Source organism: Gossypium hirsutum, chromosome D10, assembly GCF_007990345.1.
Source record: "Gossypium hirsutum isolate 1008001.06 chromosome D10, Gossypium_hirsutum_v2.1, whole genome shotgun sequence".
Taxonomy (NCBI): Eukaryota; Viridiplantae; Streptophyta; class Magnoliopsida; order Malvales; family Malvaceae; genus Gossypium; species Gossypium hirsutum.
Window position 1 is genome coordinate 31,746,947 of NC_053446.1, and position 15,136 is coordinate 31,762,082.

Genomic DNA, 15,136 nt, shown 5'->3' on the forward strand with positions numbered 1-15,136 from the left:
GAGATTGCTCCGTTATACCATGTTGTGGGTAGCTTGCACACAACTTCTTAAACCACTCCCAATAATTGTAAAGGGACTCAGCTTCTTTTTGCCTTATTCCAACATTTTTTCTTCTTAGCTCAGCTGCTTAAGACGCTGGAAAAAACCTGTTCAGAAACAAACGAGATAGATCAACCCAAGTTGTAATAGATCCAGGGGGTAAATAAAATAACCATTCCTTAGCAGAATATGCTAGAGAGAAAGGGAAAGCACGCAATTTAATCTGATCCTCAGTTACCCATTGAGGTTTCATGCTAAGATAAACCATATGAAATTCTTTCAAATGCTTGTGGGAATTTTCATTTTGTAACCCACGAAAAGTTGGCAATAACTGGATTAAACCTGACTTCAACTCAAAATCAGTATCCATAGTAGGATACGTGATGCACAATGGCGGTTGTTCTGTCAGAGCTTTGGCCAGTTGGCGAATCGTTTGAGCCATTAGTTGGTGTGCTAGATTCGGGTTTTCGTTAACCCTAGTGTTAAGCACTTCTTCTGGTGAGTCGACTTCTACTTTTTCGCTTTCAAGTGTTCGAGTAGGGTTTTCGTTAACCCTAGACTCAGCTTCGTCGTCGACTTCTATTTCTGGCGGTGGGTTACTTTGAGTTCCAACCACCGCTGACTGCTTTTTCCGTAACTTTGTCTCCTTGCGATTGGCTCTAGCAGTCTTCTCAATTTCTGAATCGAATGCAAGAGTACCTGGAGCAGATCTGGTCATAAAAAGCAAAAAACAAGATTAATACGTTGCCAGTCCCCGGCAACGGCGCCAAAATTTGATGTAGTCGTTGAAAGCACCAAAAATATCCTATCCCTAATAAATAATGAAAAAGAAAAGTAAAAGGGAAGTAGGGTCAAATCCTCAGGGACTGGACTTGCAAAATATCTAGTTCCGTGAAATCCTAGGCAGAATCTTGCCCAAGAAAACTTACGTGCCTGAAAAAATAAAATAAAAAATAACATAATTAAATGTTTGGATTTGAAAACGAAAAATAAAATAAAAACAAATTTAAGAATATTGAATCAAAAATTAGAAAAATTAAAAATAGAATTGAGAGAAAGGAAATTATTATGGGAGATTCCAGCCTCCAGTTGTCTCGTTCCGCCTTGGGTTCAATCCTTGGCTTTTAGATGATCCTTCCCAAACCGAATAAGCCAGTTAGAGTGGAAGAGGACGCCTACGACCACCAGCTCCAATGACTTAGACTTATGACGTGGTGGAACCTGACTCTAGCCAACAATCGCTTCTGTGGGATCGTCTTATACTAGATCAACGCTTCTTAATGGCGAATCTCACGCCATTTTGTCTCTTGGGCTCGCCAACCTTTGACGCAGTAAGCTAACGAACCGACTATGCAACCTTCCCAAAACATACAAAGCGGCCGCCTTTGCATACGTTGAAAAGCTTATTCTTTAGGGACATGGACGGAAGCGTCAGCCCCGTAGTGCAGAGAAACGATGAATACTGAGCGAGGAGGCTAAGTACGGATTCTAAGCCTCATGGACCCTTTTGGGGATTTTTGACAACCTTCAGCTAGATGGGTTTAGTGGCTCATGGTTGTGGTAGAAAAGAAAATAAATAAAATAAAAATAAAGATTTTATTGAAAAGAAATATGAAAAGAACAAAAGCCTAGACTTTTGAGGAAAGAGTGTTTACAGAAAAAGAGGAAATCCCCTTTTGAGTCACTTCACCCCCTATATATAGTGCTAGGGGAGATAGTCTAATCCTACTTAAATTCCTAAAAGATAAATACATTTAATTGAAGATAAATAAAGATAAAATAAAATCCTAAAATAATCCTTAATAATTATCTCAATATTAATTATCCTAATATAATTAAAATAGAGTTTAATAGAATAAAATCTCTTCTTTTTGCATTTCAACCCTTGTGTCCTCCATGCTTGCACTTTTGGCAACTTTTCCTTGTGTCGCACGTTGGCCCATTTTATCTTTAAATTCACGCTTTTGGCCCTTAATTTTGCTTTTACCTCAAATTTAGTCCCTATGAGATAAAAGATCATAAATAACTCAAATTAGCAGGATCATACTTAGAATAAATACATAATTAATACATAAAAATACGTTATTCTAGAGTGTTATCAATAAATCCTCACAAAAATGAGAAATAAAATTTGAAATGATTATCACCTCTAGAATGTTGATATATAACAATTAAGCACTCTCACACAACAATACAACACTTGAAAGAATGAATAACAACTAAAACCACAAATGTGTGCAAGATAAAATAAGAGTAATAATGAGAATTTGTTTGAATTAAACTCATGATCTTTGTGTACTTATTTATTGTATTCATATTAGTGTCCTTGAAAGATATTATACCATCTCATTGAATTATGGACGTTTGGAGATATTGGAGGGAGTTTATAGCTGTTCGGAACATTTATTTCGCGCATTTAGTGTAGCCTACAGCAGTATCTCTTGTGATATAAACCCCTTGTCTCAAGACAGGAAGAACAAAACTATGATTGTTGGAGTCTGAGGTCTCGAGACACAATAGGCTTGTCTTGAGACAATTTGCTATATGTCTTGAGACATTTGCTCGGTTGTCTCGAGACAAGGCTCTTTTAAAACAAATCTCAGCTTCGATGTTTTGTTGTCTTGAGACAAAAAAAGACTTTTGTCTCAAGATAAGGTTCCCTTATAGCTTACCTTAGCTTCGGTGTTGGCTGGCTCGAGACAAAATGACTTTTGTCTCAAGATAGGGTTTTCTTGAAGCAATTTTAGCTTCAATGTTGGTCTGTTTAAAGACAAACATGCATGTGCCTCCAAACAAGGTTGAGAACTTAGAAAAATATGGCTTAGAAATATTTTAAAGGACTTGGGGTTGTCAAAAGCATTTGTAGAAAGTTTAAGTCATTTAAAAATTTTGTTTTTGAGTTTGTAACACTTGAAAATATATTTGAATAATATAATAATTTATGTAAATTTAATTAAGGAAATTTATAATTAAGTTTATTATACCAAAATAAATAAAAATCAAAGCTAATAATCTCTCTTCTTTTTATATAATAAATTTTTTTTTGAAAAATTTTCTTTGCAAAAGCGGCCCTAAATCAAATGTTATTTTCAAGTTAAGCTTCCCTTCTAAAACACTTTATGAAGACATTCTTTTGACCAAACAATGATTTGAATTTCATAAAAGAAATTATTTAGAAAAAAAGGCTTTCAAAATCAATAGTTAACAAATCAAAACTTATTAGCAATTTTATTTTCAAAATTTGAAATTATGTTTTGCCATTGCTTTTTAAGTAAATTTTGTTATACTCCTTCCCCTTTTTAGTATATAAAAAAGTTAGAACAAAAATGAGGTGAAACATACCAAGAGAGAAACGTTTGAAAATCAAAGCGTTTCGAAGAAAATGCAAAAAAAAAGATAAAAAAATCACAACAATAAGAAATGAAAGAGCATGTATGGACACTAGATAATTTAAAGAAGAATCATTCTAAAACATAAATATCCTAAAGAAAATCATTCTTAAAATCCAAACATAAACACCTTAAAAAAATTTACCAACCAAAGAAAATAGAAACATAAACAAGTCCACTATTGCTAAGGGAGCATGCTCATCGCCTTGTGGTTGGTATTGGCCTCTTTCTTTATGACTGTCACCTTGCGGATTTTGAGCGTGACGTTCAACACCTTTCTTGACCCACTGACCATTCTCAAACACATAACCGCTATTATAAAATGTCTCATTGCTTCATGTCTAATTGGAGAGATATTTTGTTTAGGTAGAGACATAGATTTGACTAACTGGACTGATAGTACATCGGACTGAACCCAAGAACAATAGATCCTAAATTCGTTTGTTGATTTATTCACTTGTAGTGTTCATAGTGTAACATACCTAAATCTTGAGTGGATGACAAACTATATATGCATGATTTGTACACTTTGATGTAAGTAAAAGCTTAAGTTCGAATTGATAAGAAACCGAAAGCTAGTGTGTTGGGTGTACAACTTCTGCAGTATGCAACGACATTCACAATAGTGGAATTCATAGCTCAAGACAGTAAATGATACCCTCTCATTGGCATTACATGATTGATGAAAAGTAAACGTGGCCATGGGTCATTCATCTTTGTGATGAATGACTTGGTTACTATTTGATAGTAATTGACTTTTCATGAAGAAAGATGTAATCGTTACCATGAGATAAAATAGGATAGTATTAGGAGAATGAATATTATCCCAAAGAGATCAAGGATATCCTATGAGGGTAACACACTTATTACATGGTCATTGGACAAGCACTGATTGAGTTGCTTTCATAATGGTATGCCTTGGAGAGAGCTCACAGTGGAATGACTTCATGATTAAAAGAGTTTACAATTAATAGGCGAAGAGCTGAAACCTAATTATAATCATTTGAGCCTTAATTGCATATGTCCAATCGGTCATTCTACTAGCTCATTGAAACTAGAAATGATTTACATGTTGAATCAAATGAACAAAAATGAATATAAATGGTGAAAATGGATAAATGAGAAATCATTTGGAAATTATTATGATTTTCTCCAAAATTAAGATGATAATGAAAAATGGAATCATTTGGAAATTAATGTGATTTTCCCCAAAATGAAAATGACCAAAAAAATGAATTTATGTTTTTCAAATTAAATGAAGTTCGAAAATGGAAATAAATCGTTTGATCATAGTGAATCATTGAATACAGAACAATTAAATATATTTTTTATAGATTCTTTTACAATAAAGTCGTCATGATTTTAATGGAATGAGAATTGAGTTGAGAAAATTATTTAATTGAAAATATATTGAGAAGTTTATTTTGGGAAATTGAAAAACAAATATTGGTTGGATCGAATTATTGTACCTACCTTGGATTTGGTAGGGAAATTAGGGGATCGAGAGTATATTTATGGGAAGATGACACTTCAAATGGTTTTTCTATCTGCTTAATGTTCATGTTTTTCTTTCTAATCTCAACAGTCTCTTCTTTTTATTTTTATTTTTGTTAAGATTAGTATGAGATCTCGTTTAATGAGTATATGATTCTGCCTTCTGGTAAGTCTTACAACTTTGCACATTACGACTATAAAAGAGAAGAGTGTTACAAGAAGACCTTGCATGAGGGTCGTTTGTAGTTAAAATGTTATTAAAGTGTTTGTAATGAGGATTTTAATGGAAATCTTATGATCGTTTAAGTAGTTGCTATTGTCGGATTAGGAAGGACTATCGAAGCAGAAGCTCTAGGCCGAGGTAAAGGTGAGTCTCTAAACCCAACTCATGCATGTCATGTAATTATGTGTATATGTGTTTCTAAGAGGAATATACAAATATGTAAATGAAGTGAACAATACGTGACATGATATGACATTGTGTGATATAAGATATTGCTGGAGTATGTGTGTAGTCATTACCTAATACTTTCCTGTTATATGATTCAATACCTGACAATTCAAGGTTATGTAAAAAAGTGAGAAATATATTTGTTTGTGTTGCTTCCAGTAGGGTAGGTATATTGCTCACTGAACAGGTAGGCCACTGTGAAAATAAAGATTTATTGTGTAGCCTATGGTAAGGAAGCTATAATACTAACTGGACTGACAGATCACGAAATAAATCTGTGGAAAGTCTATGGCCATGACATCGTATGATAATATGCCAAGAGGGCATGCAGGTACAAAACCATATGGGAGAAACCCCATGGCATCCATTGAGATGGTCTGCTGAGACAGTAAACACGGATTTCATGGAAAGCATTTGTGGCAAATCCTCTAGAAAGCCTTTGTGGCGAATTAGCTGGGAAATTCGTAGAGTGAATTCTATAATGATCAAGTGGTGAGATGCTAGTCTGCCTCGAGTAAGATCTGGGTATGCTTGTGAGGCATTTTCTAATAAAATTCTCGACAAGAGTAACCAACTGATGAATCTACTTATAGTGATCTACTATGACAAGAACCTTATGTATTGAAATATGGGGTAGTGTAAGTGCTCGCCAAACTTCGAATTTCTTAGGTCCTGTATTGAAGTTATCTAGGATTCTATTACTTGAATTAAAACCATGTATTCTTTTTAGTATGTCTGTCTGAACTGATTTGAAGATACGATGTAACTGGTGTTTTGATAATCACTGGGCTCTGTAAAGGAATCTGTCAAGAGTAGTATCCGTTGAGTATCATTTTGGGAATCGCATCTAACTACAAATTGCAAAGAGATTGTGCAATGGGATTTGAAGTATGGTGTAAAGTTTGAGACCCACCAGTCAGGTGAGAAAGTATAAGATGATTAAATGCAGAGATTGACGTATGATTATTCGCCAATCAAGTACCAGAAGGTATTCGCCTAAGTCTAAGAGGGGGTCTAAACCCTTGAGTCGAGAAATTCTACATCATTGAAAGGTAATAATGAGTGAGACCCATTAAGTTCCTTTGAACTTATATGCGTCTTTTGGTATACAGGTCTGAAAATTGAACCAGTGTGTCAGGAAGGACCAAGCCAGAGTTATGACATGGTGGTAGATTGAGGGTAATATTATGCATACAAGGGGACATTTATATAAATATGTTTTTCAAATGAAAAATAGTAATATATGCTACAAATGTGTCTATTTTATCAAAGATGTAAGGTTTTATTTTACCTTTGAAAGTTTGTGACAAACGATAAATGTTATAATCAAACTTATTGTCCTAAAAAGGATTTTAAATAAATTAAAAGTACATTCAGTATGACTTATGTAAATTGTAAAAAAAAATTAAGTGTGTAGGTATTGTGACATATTATATTTGGATCTGGTTAATCGGGTCGAGTATAGGGTGTTACAGGGGTGAATTGGTGTATAAAGATTAAAGCAAAGATGAAAAATAATAGAGACTCAAGAATTTATTATGGTTCGGCCCCAATTGTCTACCTCCACTACCGTAGCTTACCACAACTAAAATTTTCTCAAATTCACTAGATTTGGACCTTTCAAGGACAATGTTTAACCTTTACAATTTTTATCTTTTCAAAAAGCAAGATAGGGTTACTTCTTTGTAAGATTTTCTACCCAAAACCTTAAGTAAATCTTCACAAAAATGAGAAATAAAGTTTGAAAGGATTATTACCTTTAGAAGGTTGATATATAACAATTAAGCACTCTCTCACAACAATAAAACACATGAAAGAATGAATAACAGCTAAACCCAAAAGTGTGTACAAGAGAAAATAAGAATAATAATGAGAAATTATTGGAATTAAGCTCTTGATCTTTGTGTACTTGTTTTTTGTCTTCATATGAGTGTCCTTGAATGATATTTATAAGCTCTCATTGAATTATGGACGTTTAGAGCTGTTGGAGAAAGTTTCTAGTCGTTAGGAGTGTTTATTTCGCGTATTTAAAGTAGTCTGCAGCAGTATGTCTCGAGACATAAACCTCTTGTCTCGAGACAATAAGAACAAAAATATGATCGTTGGAGCTTGAGGTCTCGAGAGACAATAGGCTTGTCTCAAGACAATATGCTATATGTCTCGAGACAATTGCTCGATTTTCTCGAGACAAGGCTCCTTTATAGTTTACCTTACTTTTTTCATGATACAGGGTTCCTTTGAAGCAATTTTAGCTTCAATGTTGGTCTGTCTCGAGAGAGACATGCTTGTGTTTCAAGACAAAACTGAGAACTTAGAAAATGTGGCTTAGAAACATTTTAAAAGACTTGGGGGTTTTCAAAAAAATTTGTAGAACGTTTAAGTCATTTAGAAACTTTTTTTTTAAAGTTTGTAACACTTAAAAATATATCTGAATAAGATTGAAATAATTTATGCAAATTTTATCAAGAGAATTTTTAAATAAATTTGTTATATTAAAATAATTTAAAATAAAAAACATTATATATATAATTAATAGAAAAATTAGTTAATGTTTAATTTAATAAAATATATAAAAGCACTTCGATTTTAATGGAAGTAAAAAATAATTAATACTTTATTTGAATAAAAATATTGAATAATTTAAAATTTATCAACAATAAGTTATTTTATCAATTTAAAAAATAAAAAATATTCATATTTAAATTAATAAAAATAATAAATTAAGGAAATTTATTTTAATAAGGACTTGAACATTAATTATAAAATATTTTATTAATATTTTAATAAATTAAGGAATTTTACTTTAATAAGGATTCTAATGTTAATGGTAATATATTTTATTAATACATCATTTTAATTAAAAAAGAATTATTTAAAAAAATTCAATGGTAAATATTTGTAGTTTTATACATACTAAAGGTAAAGGTAAAGATATATGTTGTAAAAACTATATGTTTCTTTTTTTTTCGGTTTTTTTTTACGATATTCTTTAGACACACTTTTCCAATTCAAACTTTTTCTAAATCAAGCATTTTGCAAACAATAATGCTAAGCTAATACTACAGGATAATTTAGAATTGCTTTTGAAAGATATTATAAAAAAAATACTTTTGATAAATTTAGTTTAAGATTTTGTATTTAGTATTATTTTCAAATGTTGTTTGAAAAATTAAAATATTTATTTTAGACATTATAATATAATGTAAAAAATAAGTTAATTTAAAATGATATTTAATTTTGTTAATATTATGATATATAATATATTGATTTTAAATACTTTAAGAAATTAATATAAATTATTTTTAAAATTTTAATTTGAATATTTAAATCATGTTTTGGATAATAAAAATCACATATAAATATAACTCGTGTAAAGTAAAAAAAAATAATAAGGGATTAATTAATTGAGTTAAATAGAAAATATTAGTCATTATTAGTACCATGATGTCATTATTATTATATTAAGAAATGTTCAACATAGATTATAATACAAATGTAATAAAATATTTTATGGTAACTCATTATTAATATTATGATATATAAAATATATGTTTTTAATACTTTTTAAGAAATTAATATAAATTATTTGTAAAACTTAATTCCAATATATAAATCAAAATTATAATTTATATAAATTAAGTGCAAATTTATAAGTTGATTACTTCTCAAAACAACTTTTTGACCGATAAGTACTACTAAACAGTCAGCTTTTCAAGTCAAACCAACTTTTCAAATAAACTCTTCAAGCAAACTAAAAAGTTGAAAGTTCTGGCTTTTTAAAAAGCTACTTTTAAGTGTCAAATTATAAATTTGCTCCCCATTTTTATAAATTATATTCATGATTTATATATTCAAATTGAAATTAAAAAATAAATTATATTAATTACTTAAAAATATTTAGAAATTATATTTTATATATTATAATACTAACCATAGATTACCATGCTTTTTTTTATATATATTTTTATTATAGCCTAAGTTGAATATTTATTAATACTAAAATAATATTAACATAATTTTGTGGTAATAATAATACATGAGAAAGAAAAATACTTGCCATTTGAGTCAATTATCTTATGAAAATTTTAATTTTTAACAGTTATATTTATAAGTGATTTTAATATCTAAAATATGATTTATACATTAAAATTAAAATTTACAGGTTAATCGTGTTTAAAATTAATCTTTCATATATGAATAAAAATACCATTTAAATTCTATACAATATCAAGTTTAAAAAGATTACGTTTCAAATAACTTTTTTGACCACTAAACTATCCCTAAATCAAATAGTCCATGGACAGTAGAGAGAAAATTTATCATCGGTTTCCGTAGGCCATTATTTGGCAAATGGCTCGCCAAAGATGAAACTCAGTTTCTAAGACAACTTGCCAAGGCTATTTTGAGACCCGAGGGATGAGGCTAGTTTGCGTCATTAATCACAATTCAAAGCTACCCATTCTCGATATACTAATGGTATAGATTTCTGGATATTTGCTTGCATTTTACGTAGTTTAAAGGCACAAGTTGGACAAGTAAAACCAGCCAATAAAAGAAGTGGGGGAAAGAATAAAGAAATAAACAATAAAGATGTGATAAAATTTAATCAGCAAAACAAAATCATGGCGAGTTTGAGTTATTTATCTGCTGCACCGACTCCTCATTGTTCATCACTTTAGGTTGTTGCTTCACAACTGGGGCAATCAACTTCCACACTGCATATTAAAAGAAAAGAAGATATTCAAGCAAATTCCAAAAGAATTGCAAAACAGGGATTCACTTACTGTAGATGCTGGCTGCAAACCACTCGTTGATGATTTTCACCCAAGTGCTTGTCCACCCAACATCTATGCTCCATCTGATTGTTGCAAAGTGAGTAGAAGCATATATACACTAGAAAAATACTCTTACAAAAACTGCGAAAATTAATATATATTACTCGCTTGCAGAGTTTTCCAGGTTCCAGCTGATGAATAACATGGCAAAGTACGTGGCTCCCAAGGAGAATATGATGTGGAAAAACCCGTAGTTGTAACGGATATCATCCTCGGCTTTCACCTCATCTTTGCGAAACTGGAAAACCGTAAGAGCTGTTAAGTATTTCTTATCAGAACTCATCTACCAAAATAATATGGAAATTGGAAACACCAATCTTCAGAAAGTTAATGGAGTAATTATTTACCTGAAATGATTTTGAATCAATCCCCGTTGAAAAGGTTGCCATGACAATAGCACCTATAGCAATCAGGAACCCCTGAAAATGATGCACCTATTCCATCAATTTGGAGAGACAAAAGTTGCTTGCAAGTTCGACATAGAAGATTAAAATTGCAGAAACCATGAATTGGCAACTCTTACAAGTACGGTGGTCCAATCACCATGTCCATTTTTTGGCTTTTGTACATTGCATTTCTCATCAGCTGGTTCACTGAAAACACATGAGGTGAAACATTATGATACAAGTAATTGACCCTCAAGCTCAAACAATGAAACTGAGTGATTTGCTCCTTTAATATTCAGCAATAGCATAAATTGGACACTAAATGGGAAAAGAAAAAAAAAACAAAGCATCATAATGTAGTAAAACATATAGAGAACACTTCAGAAGATGCATTAAATTTGCAGGACACTACTACATTTAAACCAAATTCAAAAATTGCAGGTAAAGTTTAGCCTTCACATGACATTTTAATCAAGCATATACTATGCAATTACTCTTCCTCTTACCTTTTGAGTGCTTGATCTTAAATGTCAACACATATCTAACAATTAAAAGTTAAAACAAAAGTAGGGCCATATAAGTGAATTATGTCCATCCACAATCAATATATGGATTTCATTGGAGTTATATTAATGCACCATGTAAAACTTTGAAGTGAGAAATGCATGGAATTGCTGCTGGTGAGAAATTCCTAACCTTCTAATAGCAGACCAACAGAGGAAAACAACATAAGCAGCCATAATTCCTGAAGATAAAAGACCTCGATTAACCTGCATTACGCATGCAATGGCAGTACTCATTTTAGATGAATTGAATCTTTAGCACAGGAAAATAATGCATAAAGTCCACAGCAATCATATTTAGTAGGTTTGAATGTTTCATGTCAGTATAGGTAGTGGATGATGATTCATGCTATAATGAAGGTGAATAAAAGCCAAAACATCATGGTAATGATGTTTCACACAGTCATATTTGTTACATGATAAAGATCATCATCTTGATGACTGCAAATATGTGATGCTAGTCATTTCTTCCCCTTTCTCAACAGAGGTTATATTGTCTGTATCATCAGAAAGAAGTGCAGAAAAAATACTCATGTAGCAATGAATGGTATTTCAAAGAAACTCATTTCTTGAGAATCATACCTTTGAATGCAAGGACATAGCCATCATCACTATGAGCAGAATAGCAGTCCACGTAATGAAGAATATGTTGAGACAACATGATGGTCTTGGGGCATAAAAATAGTACATGGTCACAATTCCACAGATGGAAGCAACGTAAAAAACTGTTGAGGTAAATAATGCGATGGAGCAGCTGCGAATGAAAAGAAGACAGTGATTCGTCAGCAAATACTTACTCAACTTTATGGAAATCAGAAAGGCCAAAAGGTTTTCAAATCCCCAAATTATGTAATATAATTCTAATAACTTGATACGATAAAGCTTTTAATGTCTCTTGACCTCCATCCATAGCTCACTCCAGATCTAATGCTACTATCTCCAAAATGCACACACTTTTGCAGCAAGTCATGAAGGTTCATGTAGGATGTTTTATCCGGATAGGCATTCAGAAAAAGCAATATCATTCTGTAAAAAGTCTTTTCTAATTTGATATTCAGCGGACCATCTGAAAAGAGGATAAATGGTATAATCATTGTATTGACTGCGCACTTCCGTTCCTCATCACCAAACTATAGACAAAGTATACTATAGACAGACATTTCCCTGTTTCTTTTGGAGGTAGAAATACTTACCATTCCTCAAGGGACACAACTGATGTGTATAATATAACACACCTATACTTCTGTTTTACCTATCATACACTAGTTGTCTTGGGAAACAGATGATATTAAGGATATGAAGAATTTGTGATAAGACATAAACTTCCTAATCTGAATGATATATAACCTCAAGAATGGGGAAAATACCTTTGTTTACTTTGCTCATCAGATGCCCAATATTTATTCCACCATCTGATAAACTCGATCACACTTACAAGTTGCAGAAGGAGAAAAATCCTGAATCATATGAGCGGAAAACAACATATTTAATCTGATTGGTATATTATTTTGCTGCAAAAAATGAATGATACACTATAGACAGACATTTCCCTGTTTCTTTTGGAGGTAGAAATACTTACCATTCCTCAAGGGACACAACTGATGTGTATAATATAACACACCTATACTTCTGTTTTACCTATCATACACTAGTTGTCTTGGGAAACAGATGATATTAAGGATATGAAGAATTTGTGATAAGACATAAACTTCCTAATCTGAATGATATATAACCTCAAGAATGGGGAAAATACCTTTGTTTACTTTGCTCATCAGATGCCCAATATTTATTCCACCATCTGATAAACTCGATCACACTTACAAGTTGCAGAAGGAGAAAAATCCTGAATCATATGAGCGGAAAACAACATATTTAATCTGATTGGTATATTATTTTGCTGCAAAAAATGAATGATACACTACATGATATGTGGCATTCTTTAATTAATTAAGAGAAGCAAGCATGAAACCATAACAAGTATATTGAAACTTAAACTGTAATATAGGATGCAAAGAAGAATAAAGTTGGGGGTAATTTCAGAAAATTATAAGCACTTAAACTAAAGTTGAAAGTACAAAGAGAATACCCTGCACCAATACGAGCAACTTCTCCTGCAAGAAGAGAAAATAAGCTCCTTAGTTCATGGTATCATGGTATCATGGTAGTCATATTAGCATGCTTACAGTTTCAAGTTCTTAGATTTGGCATACAAAGCAAACATACCATATATCTGAATAAAACCTGGAGGAAGGAAGAATGGAACCACCATTGACACAACCAACAGGAAAAACTTTAGTGCCCACCATCCTGAGTGCCATTTACTGCAAGCGTCAAACAGTTTTCTTGTGCTAAATGTAGTAAGAAACATGAGAAGGAAAAATATCTGACTTCTTTGTCAAGGAACTCTGGTTTCAAAGATTGGAAAGTAAAGAATCGAAGGAATGAATAATAATACAAGGATAAAGAAGTGTTTATAAAAAGATACAAAACACCCTAAACTCACACGGAGAACTCCTAATGTTTGAAAACAATCACTTCCACGGATTCCACAAGCTTTTTCATCTGTATAAAAGTAATGTTTGCCACATAAAATTATGGAGAAGTAACATTGAACATGTAATTATATTAATATTTTCCAATCGTACTCATAACAAGTTTCTTCTTCAGCAATAGCACATACAAATACAGAGACAATAATTTGAGACCAAAAAGTTGAATCTAAGTGAGATGATGAGCTGCTATAATCAAGATCTAGCCAATACAGCAATGAATCAACAGAGGGTAGAGTTAGAAACCAAAAGTTAAAGTTGTGAACAAAATCCTAGAAAGTTTTTGGAGGACAGAAAGGACTATTTGACTCACAGTACAGTGGAGGGAAAATAGTGTGGCCATAATCACGGATGAACCAGGCGGTAAGATTAGTAATCAAGAAGATGATGTCATAAAAGTATCTGGCTCGGAGTGATTTCTTCCTTTCTTCAGAACAATCTACATTGTTCATTGCCTCAAATGATGCCTCCACTCGCTGAACAAGCTCAGAGTTGCTTGAACTTACTTGTATAACAGTAGCTTCAACTGCTGCACCAGACCCACTCATTCTGCCAATTCCAGCATTACATTGCTGTTAATAACTTCATTATATATGGTCTTTAATAATTCACATACAGAACTAGAATACCAGTATTTTCAGAGAAAAAAACAAATTTCGAATACAAAAAAAAACACCATGAAATGCAAGACAAATAAGAAGGAAATATACGGTAAAAGTGCACAAAAAAGAGGGTTCAACTTGAAACCTTTTGCTTCTGGTCCAGATAGCTGGAATGCAATTCGAGGCTTCACATTGAATCTTGATAAATATATAGGTACAATGAATTTCCTTGGTTTGAAAAGAAAAAAGAAAATCCGACCAAAAAAAATCTCCTTGGTCACACGTTAAAGTAAACTATTAAGAACATTCTTTTGAAGAAAAAAAAAACTATTAAGAAGACCACCAAGCACCCAAGAAAATTGTCTTCTTTTTTAAGGTAAAATAATATTATCATTTTTAGAAAAAGGAAAACCCTACTGCTACAAAGTATATAGCCGTTGCTTCTTTTCAGCCTAAATTTCATTTTCACTTTATAGTGTAATGATTATATATTATCCTAAACAGTTAATATTTTAAGCTATATTTAATGGTTTTTGAAACTTTTAAATATTTAAAGAATTATTGCTTATATTGTATTTAGATTAATGCATTATTTGGTATAAATTTAGTGTTTTTATATTAGGGCTCCAACTTTTTTTTCTAAATTAATCTCAAATTAGTTTTTTTATATTATGGGCTGAATTTATTTTAGTCTAAATTAGTCTCTCAACTTAACAATTATTTCCACATTAAAATTTAGATTTTTTTAATTCAAGTTAGTCCATAATATTTCTTTAAAAAAATTAGATAAAAAAATTCTAGCCCCAATGTAAAAATAATTACCAAATT

General features: G+C 31.6%; 1 protein-coding gene across 4 annotated transcripts; it reads right to left on the reverse strand.

Annotated features, from left to right (window-relative positions):
- Window positions 1-9,808: 9,808 nt before the first annotated feature.
- On the reverse strand, window positions 9,809-14,699 carry LOC107915902 (probable serine incorporator). 4 transcript variants are annotated; one of them, XM_041102104.1, is made up of 14 exons: window positions 14,454-14,684; window positions 14,020-14,255; window positions 13,643-13,719; window positions 13,381-13,540; window positions 13,244-13,268; window positions 12,911-13,000; window positions 12,525-12,614; window positions 11,740-11,911; window positions 11,291-11,364; window positions 10,732-10,801; window positions 10,556-10,627; window positions 10,313-10,446; window positions 10,158-10,231; window positions 9,809-10,088 (listed from the first exon to the last, which is right to left on the reverse strand). In XM_041102104.1, exons 2-14 carry the CDS (start codon window positions 14,252-14,254, stop codon window positions 9,994-9,996), a joined length of 1,368 nt encoding a protein of 455 aa, XP_040958038.1. In that variant the 5' UTR covers window position 14,255; window positions 14,454-14,684; the 3' UTR covers window positions 9,809-9,993. The 4 variants fall into 4 exon arrangements, with proteins under 4 accessions (XP_040958038.1, XP_040958039.1, XP_040958040.1 ...); XM_041102105.1 differs by lacking the exon at window positions 12,525-12,614 and having other exon boundaries at window positions 14,454-14,683; XM_041102106.1 differs by lacking the exon at window positions 10,158-10,231 and having other exon boundaries at window positions 9,946-10,088; window positions 14,454-14,696.
- Between the last annotated feature and the right edge of the window lie 437 nt (window positions 14,700-15,136).

Bases quoted from the DNA above. Each gene is read 5' to 3' on its own strand.
- LOC107915902 (XM_041102104.1), bottom strand. From the start codon at position 14,254: ATGAGTGGGTCTGGTGCAGCAGTTGAAGCTACTGTTATACAAGTAAGT. The intron at 13,269-13,380 runs GTATGTTTGCTT...CTCTTCTTGCAG, and splicing joins AGGTTTTATTCAGATATATG to GAGAAGTTGCTCGTATTGGT. The intron at 12,615-12,910 runs GTATTTTCCCCA...CATATGATTCAG, and splicing joins GATGAGCAAAGTAAACAAAG to GATTTTTCTCCTTCTGCAAC.